Source organism: Littorina saxatilis, unplaced genomic scaffold (genome assembly GCF_037325665.1).
Source record: "Littorina saxatilis isolate snail1 unplaced genomic scaffold, US_GU_Lsax_2.0 scaffold_1251, whole genome shotgun sequence".
Classification (NCBI taxonomy): Eukaryota; Metazoa; Mollusca; class Gastropoda; order Littorinimorpha; family Littorinidae; genus Littorina; species Littorina saxatilis.
The window spans coordinates 25001-33606 of NW_027126248.1; the positions used below are offsets into that span (position 1 = coordinate 25001).

The window sequence follows — 8606 nt, forward strand, 5'->3', positions numbered from 1 at the left end:
ATGGCTAACAACTTTATCGAGCCCTACCTGATGACCAAGTCAATTGTCCACCCGCCCCTCCTCTACGCTAAGTGGAGGGACTGGGATGGTCAGCCTCTGTCGGAGATACCACTCTTTTATCAGGTGAGCGCTTTCAATTGTTGGCGAGTGTGGGCGAGCTTTGTGAGTTTGTCGGCTCTTGGCGTGTGCTAGCGAAATGTTTTTTTTTTTTTACCGAGTATGTTTTGAAGGTCTGAGCGATGCGAGAGACGAGATTTTGATTTGTTTTTATTTAAACACGTTCTTGTGGTGTGTTTTAAACCCCTTTCTCCATGATAACAGGGCCTGGACGAGTTGGGAGCGTCCAGTCTGAGCGGTGTGAGCGACGAGGTAGTGGCCACGGCCGAGGCAATCTCCAAGCAAAAACCGGAGCTGGCACAGACTCACGTGCAGCACTTGCTGGAATGGTACCGTCATGACTACCGCGAGACAGTGCAGGACCCCACCTCTCTGTTCACCGCTATGAAAACCAACCAGGCTTATAATGGTGAGCTGTCATTGTTTGATGCGTATGTGTAAGGGGGGGGGGGGGCGTGGGGCGTGGGGTGTGTGTGTGTGTGTGTGTGTGTGTGGGGGGGGGGGGGTGTTCTAAGCACCTCGAACATAATACACTTGTCAGCGAGGGTTACCAGAATCCGCCTCCTTCACTTCCATTAGAGCTAATTTCAATCTTCAACAATCGGATTATATTGTTAAAGCAGAATGTAGTTGCTCTGTACTGCCTTAATTGATACATTCATGCAGGTTATTTTAATGGAAATGCCCAGTGCACCCGAAGAAGGATGCCGGACAGGGCAAGTGAATGCCGGACTTGTAGGCTGTATGTTGTGTTCTGTATGCCGGACTTGTATGCTGTATGTTGTGTTCTGTATACCAGATATTTTGACTGCTAGCACAACAGCAAGTGGCTGCATTCAAAGAACTTTCTTTGTTCCACAGGCCTGGTACACCCGATGAAGGAGGCTGGCCAGGGCAAGTGTGTAGCCTCCATGGTGTATGTTGTATGCTTTTGTGTCACAGGTCTGGTACACCCGATGAAGGAGGCTGGCCAGGGCAAGTGTGTATCCTTCATGGTAAATGTTGTATGCTTTTGTGTCACAGGTCTGGTACACCCGATGAAGGAGGCTGGCCAGGGCAAGTGTGTATCTTTCATGGTAAATGTTGTATGCTTTTGTGTCACAGGTCTGGTACACCCGATGAAGGAGGCTGGCCAGGGCAAGTGTGTAGTCTCCATGTTGTATGTTGGAGGAGGCTTTATTACCAGATTGCTAGAATTGTATGCTGTATGTTGTGTTCTGTATGCCTGATATTTTGACTGCTAGCACAACACCAAGTGGCTGCATTCAAAGAACTTTCTTTGTGTCACAGGCCTGTCCATGTTATATGTTGTATGTTGTATGCTTTGTGTCACAGGCCCAGTACACCCGATGAAGGAGGCTCGCTAGGGCAAGTGGGAAGCGTCCATGTTGTATGTTCTACGTTGTATGTTCTATTTTGTATGTTTTATGTTGTGTGTTGTATGTTGTATGTTGTATGTTGTATGTTCTATGCTTTGTCTCTCAGGTCTGGTGCACCCGATGAAGGAGGCTGGCCAGGGCAAGTGGGTGCCGAACTTCGGCTACCGCTACCTGACGGAGGACGTGCCCTTCGGCCTGGTGGTCACTAAGGGGCTGGCCCAGCTGGCCGGGGTTCCAACCCCAGAGACTGACCGCGTGCTGGCCTGGTGTCAGGAGAAGCTGGGCAAAGAGTTTATCGTGGGGTCAGAGTTGAAGGGCAAGGACTTGGCCTTGTCACGCGCCCCTCAGGCGTATGGATACAAGTCCTTGGATGACCTTGTGGCTTTGCTGTAATACACCTTCAAACGAGATGGGAACGGCAGAAAAGAAATGAAGAAAATAACGATGTATGACGATGTGGCTTTGGCAAGACGTGGGCATTTAGTGTGAGGTCATTGGTGTTCCTTTCCCTGTGTGTTTCATGGCATTTGAGAAGGTAAGATACGAGAGATGGGGAAAGCAATACAAAGAGCAGTAGACAGGAAAAGCCAAGACAACAATGAGATCAAAACTAAAAATAGTTGGGCCTCTTCTAGACCAGGCAACTATAGTTCTATGATATAACTGCGCAAATGACTTAATGACACAAAGCACTGTGTGCGTCTTTTTGGCCATTAAGCTATTGAGAAAAAATTGACATTATCTGGTCTGTTTGACTCTCAAGAAAGCAGACCTTCTATTTTTGCAGTGGGCATTTGTTACTACTCGATAATCTGAACCAAGGAAGAGTCGTACTAACAGCTTTGATTGAATCTCACAAAAGCGTGGTTTAAGACAACTATTGACATATAGCACTAAATACACCGAAATGACTGTAGTCAGAGTATTCGTTAATGTAAATAGTTTGTATAATGAAGTAATGAGTAGACTGATATGCTTTCCAGGCATACATTTACAAGTTAGTTTTCGATGAGTGGCACTGTTACTGGTCATAGAACAATGGTTTGTTGTTCTCTGATGCGTTATAAACTGTATTTTGTAAAAGTGTTTTTTTCATAAAGAAATATTGTGCATGACAGTGAAACGAAGTAGTCTTAGCCGAGTTTCAAAAACAAGACAATTGTCAAACAGACAAACAGCTTAAGTTTTATATATTGCCCCTTTGTTGACATTATTCTCTTCAGAAAATTAGAATTTTAGGTAATGTGTGAACAATTTTGCGTGTGTTGATTGGACGTTTTTGTCCATGCCTGATGACCTTGTGCAAGACAAATCCAAATGAGGCAAAATGGCTACAATGCATTTATGTATGCCTCACAAAACCACACCAAAGAGCATAATTATCACAGCATTTCAGCTTGATTATTTATCAATAACCACAAATGGCCTCATTGTGACATACTTATGTTTCCCTAAAAATGTTATAACCAGATCCTAACACACCTTTGTCCATTACTCCGCTTCGGTTTACTGACACTTATACAGTTATCTTGTGACGTTGAAGCCACAAGAAAAATAAATATTGAACACACGGACAAAAAGCCATTTACAGAATACCTCCCACGAAAGCGGCGTATGGCTGCCTAAATGACGGGGTAAAAACGGCCAAACACGTAAAATCCCACTCATGCAAAAAACACGTGTGTACGTGGGAGTTTAAGCCCATGAACGCAGAAGAAGAAGAAGAATGCCAAGTACCTAAGCGTTTACAGACAACAAGAACACAGTGCAAGTGGTATACCGACGATTTAGGACACGACAACAACGACAAAAATAACAAGAACACAGCAGTGTTCATGGTCATGAGTTTCCATTTGGTAGTTGTTTGTGCTCTACCTTATTGGAACAGTTATTTTCCTCTGGCCTTTTTTTCTGATAGTAACACCTTCTTGGTGTATCCTCAATGGTCGTTTGTGTCGCTATTTTGAGAACATTATTGGTAGTAGTTTAAGTGTGCAAAATAATTATCGGACACTCAAACCAGTTAATTGTGGATAATTGCAAATTGGCAGCAAAAATGTTTTTGCTTTTTCTTCTCATCTGCAATTGAAAAGCTCAAAACTGCGCATTCCCTTCTGAATAGCTCCTCACTGAAACAGGAAGATTTGACTCAAGGGAAACAATTCCAATGCATGCCTTTGCGTAATGTACGGGAGGTAAATCCTCCCTTAAAAAAAAATTGCTCAATTTAAGGCCAAGGTGGAAGTAACACCCACAATTATATACCTAAATTGCGATTTCATGCGATGGTTAAAAGATGGCACTACTATGATAAGATTTGGTCATTATGGAGATTCAATGCTGTACTTTTTAAGAAAAATAGGTTTTATGACACAACATTATTGTTTCCAGACAATAACATATTTGTCAATAATGGCGTTCTAGACCAAGAACTCAGTTTGTCAGCTCTAGCATGTTCAGCTAGTTAGGGGTTGTATTCAATGTTGATGTGGTGTTAGAAGGCTTATTATCTGGATAATGTAATGATAATTATATCTGCGTGTAAGAGTTGTCCGTGATGAAATAAGATTAAAAATGCTGGTCTAAGTCTAAGAGAGTCCTGAATTGTCTTCTATTCAAAGAACTTATTACAAACTCCTATGACAAGATCTAGATATATTTGTTTTAAAACATTGTGTAACCTAATAAGTGGATATCTTTAATTGTTTTTAATAATGCAAAACTATCAAAAACCAGCTAACCTAGTTATTCCCGGAGGTTTTTCCATGTTAAGCCACACATGCATAATATATGCAACACAAATCAATTTTCTTAAAAAATATACCATATAATCTTTATACAGACCCAGTTGTATAATACAAATGCCAAGTCTTGGCCAACATAATAAATCGCTATTAAAGTATGTAATTTTTGGCGGTACTTCCACCTTAGTGGGACTGTTTTTTCCTTTGCTGTTCTTGCCAATGATAACATAATAATGCTATAGTGTTTAAAATTCTATCTGTAATTTACGGAGACTATTTACGATGTTAATATAGCAGAGTACTGTTGACAACTGTAGCGAGAAAGATGCCCACTTTGAATCTTTTCCACCTTTTCAATAAATTCTTGTGATGTTTTGTGATAACTACAAATGCTGTTAAGTTGTTATAGTGTTCATGATTACAATGTTTGATGGACGTGATAATTCCACCAACAGCGTCAATATGAATATTGATATTCATTTAATTGTTGCACTGTAATGCACATTGTCTTCTACACTACTTTGAAAATGTTGTTGTGATATGTGGATAAGTAGTCTTGTTAGTTGTGCTTGTGAATAACAAAGACGCTGTAATGTTGAACTCAGGTCTTAATTTTACCATCAGCAGAATAACAAACACTTGTGAAATTGAATTATTTGCAATCAATGGTGTTCCATTTAAAGTTGTTGTACAATTATACAAAGCTGCACGTTCGTTTTACTTAATGCGATGAGTTATTGGCACTATTACTCGGCAGAGTGATCAGCAAAATCTTATGCAATCCTTTTTTCCCAGTATGTTATCTCTAGCAAACAAAGAAATGCCATGCATTAAAAATGATGGTTATGTTATTACTGACGTATTTGTGTGTTGTTGTTGTTTGTAGTTGTTAATTGTTTTGTCTTCAGTCTCGAAAATGTCAACACACTAATTTATTTACTTAATTTTACATCGAAGTTTGTTTTTATTGCTCAAGTTAATCTAAACGGTATGGTGGTGATTGCGAAATGGCAACTAAAGCGCAGCATTTAAATATGGATTCAATCCAGACTCCGCATTTTTATTGATTTGTTTGTCTGTCTTCCTTATCAAAATATAGTAGCTGCTCTTCTGTGATTATTCTCTTGTGATGCTGATTTTGTCATTCTCTTGATTCTGTGATTCACTTTGCTCAGCTGTTTTCCAATTTTTACTCAGCCTTATTTCTTAGTGTTCCAAGCCAAGGACTGTCATTTTTCTGTACTACTTGTATGTATTAGTGGAGGTTGGCTGATTGCTGTGGAAAATCCTTGTATTTGACTGTTTCATACGCGTGATTTTTATTATTCGTTGCGGTCGTCCGGTTTTAAGTTAACGTAGAAACAGCGCTTAATGCCCGCTTAGTAAAGCCTACTTAACAATACAAAAGTAACATCTATCTATACACATCCTTTAAGACGGAAAGTGAGACTTTACACTAAAAGAGAACAAACATTTCGCGTAAGGCGAAAATACAACATTTAGTCAAGCTCAGTCGAACTCACAGAATTAAACTGAACGCACTGCATTTTTTCCGCAAGACCGTACACTCGTAGCATCGTCTGTCCACCGCTCGTGGCAAAAGCAGTGAAATTGACAATCCAGAAAAGCGTGGTAGCGCTTTTCTGTATCTCTATTCTTTTTAACTTTCTGAGCGTGTTTTTAATCCAAACATATCATATCTATATGTTTTTGGAATCAGGAACGGACAAGGAATAAGATGAAATTGTTTTTAAATCGATTTCGGAAATTTAATTTTAATCATAATTTTTATATTTTTAATTTTCAGGGCTTGGTTTTAATCCGAATATAACATATTTATATGTTTTTGGAATCAGAAAATGATAACAAATAAGATGAAATTGTTTTTGGATCGTTTTATAAAAAAATAATTTTAATTACAATTTTCAGATTTTTAATGACCAAAGTCATCAATTAATTTTTAAGCCTCCAAGCTCAAATGCAATACCAAAGTCCGGCCTTTGTCGAAGATTGCTTGACCAACATTTCAATCAATTTGATTGAAAAATGAGGGTGTGACAGTGCCGCCTCAACTTTTACAAAATGCCGGATATGACGTCATTAAAGACATTTATCAAAAAAATGAAAAAAACCGTCTGGGGATATCATACCCAGGAACTCTCATGTCAAATTTCATAAAGATCGGTCCAGTAGTTCACTCTGAATCGCTCTACACACACACTCACACACACACACACACACACACACACACACACACACACACACACACACACACACACACACAGACTCACACACATACACACATACACCACGACCCTCGTCTCGATTCCCCCTCTATGATAAAACATTTAGTCAAAACTTGACTAAATGTAAAAGGGACAACTACCTGCCCCCCCCCCCCCCCCCCCCCCCCTTTCACATCTCCCACTTTACCATCGTATGTATTCACTTTTCCTAAACCACTTTTCATCCCATTATCTGCAATACTTCTCACTGTTTGACTTCATTTTCAACAGTCACAGGTATACAGCTTGAGAGAGAGACAAAACAACAACAACGGGACATTTGTCAATAAGGCTAATTCTTCCTCCGATTTTTTTTTAATGAAGTAGAATATACGAAATGTTTCAGCGCGTGTTGTTTTTTCCCTTGTGCAGAACCTGTCAGTTGAACAGTACTGCTTGAGATTCGAGATTCCCATGTATCCCTTTTTTATTTGACGATCATCGTTTAATCTTTTTATTTATTTTTAATTTGATTGTTTATATTGCGTTTTTGTGTGTGTGTTTGTGTGTTTTCGCACATTACGAAGTGCCATGAGTATACGTTTGACCGAAAATACCACAGAATGATTTATACATTTAGTTTTCCCGTGAAAGAAAGTGAGTACTGAAAAGTTAACGGATATGCTGTGTTTTATGTTTTATATTTTTATCTTACCTCAGTCGACCCTGCGCATGTTGTGGTAAAACTATTTCTTGCATTCTGGTGTATTGTGAATGTAAGGTGTTATATTGCATTATCGCATTTGTTTGCAATTTATACACGTACCTGCTTATAGCTTGAAATACATTTTCCTATCCTAACTACGTTTTTGTACCTCCTGAGCTTTTGAAAGTGTGTACACATTTTGTTAAATGTGAATTACATCGAATAGCAGGGCTATGGAATGAACATTCTCTTCTGAATGTATTATTTGTTGTGCCAGTGTGTGTGTGTGTGTGTGGTGTGTGTGTGTGTGTGTGTGTGTGTGTGTGTGGGTGTGGGCGTGTGCGGTGTGTGTGGGCGTGTGTGTGTGTGTGCGTGTGTGCGTGTGTGTATATGTGTGTCTGTGTATGTGCGTGGGTACATGCGCGCGCGCGCGCGCGTGTTTGTGTGTTTATGTGTTAGTGTGTGTGTGCGTGGATGTGCGTGTGTGCTAGCATGTGTGTGTGCCTTCGTGTGCCAGCGTGTGTGTGTGCTTTCGTGTGTGTGTGTGTATGTGTGTGTGTGTGTGTGTGTGTATTTGTGTACGTGTGCGTGTGTGTACGTGTGCGTGTGTGTGTGAGTGCGTGTATGCGTGCGCGTGTGTGTGTGCGTGCGTCCGTGGTGAGTTTGGGCGTGTTTGCCTAGCCTGGCTTGTGTCAGAATAGGATACCATACATCTGTTCATCCCACCATTACATAACTGTCAGTACTTAAGCCCTACTACCAGACTTATTTTATGACCAGCCTATGAAGGACAACACACACACTTAGTGCACAGCAGTTTTTTCACTGTCACTTGATGCGTATCCGAATTTTCAAGGATATGCGCACGTAAAAGTCAACATGACAGTTTAAATCATTGGAAGAACAACAAATCAATCACACACAAGACAAGACTGCAGTGCTCGTATGACCTCTCGCGGGTTTGACAATCAATGCAGTCAAAATTTTCGTTGTCGCGGACGATAGTTTTATTTCCCCACAACCAGTGCCCTGAGAGCTCCAGAGACCGGTGTAACACGAGAAACTTACTCCCACGAGATTTTTACTCCGGAGTAAACATTTCGTACGAAAAAGTTACTCCCTTTAACGAAAAAAGCACTCCCCCATTTCACGAGAAAACTACTCCCCAAGACAGGTGAGTTCCGAGTAAACATTTCGTACAAAAATGTTACTCCCCTGACGAATAAATAACGAATAAATTACTTCACCCCAACACAAGCAATTTAACTTCCCATGCCAGGTGTACGAAATTTTTACTCCCTTGTCCCCTGTTAGTCTTGGTGGTGGAAGGGGTGGAAGGAGGGTAGCGCGACATTCGTGTGCGCGAGATCACTTATTGGCATTATCCCTTCGCCCGCATCCCATTTTTGCGTACGAGATTTTTACTGGAAGTAAA

General features: G+C 40.5%; 1 protein-coding gene across 1 annotated transcript in view; it reads left to right on the forward strand.

Annotated features, from left to right (window-relative positions):
• LOC138954702 (opine dehydrogenase-like) overlaps positions 1–7414 on the forward strand; it is a 16166-nt gene extending 8752 nt beyond the window's left edge. Inside the window, exons 4-6 of the mRNA XM_070326481.1 lie at positions 1–123; positions 322–526; positions 1603–7414. The exon at positions 1–123 is cut by the window's left edge and continues 120 nt beyond it. Of these exons, the coding sequence (XP_070182582.1) occupies positions 1–123; positions 322–526; positions 1603–1889 (615 nt within the window). The 3' untranslated portion in view covers positions 1890–7414. The remainder of the gene's footprint in view (positions 124–321; positions 527–1602) is intronic.
• Positions 7415–8606: the final 1192 nt, after the last annotated feature.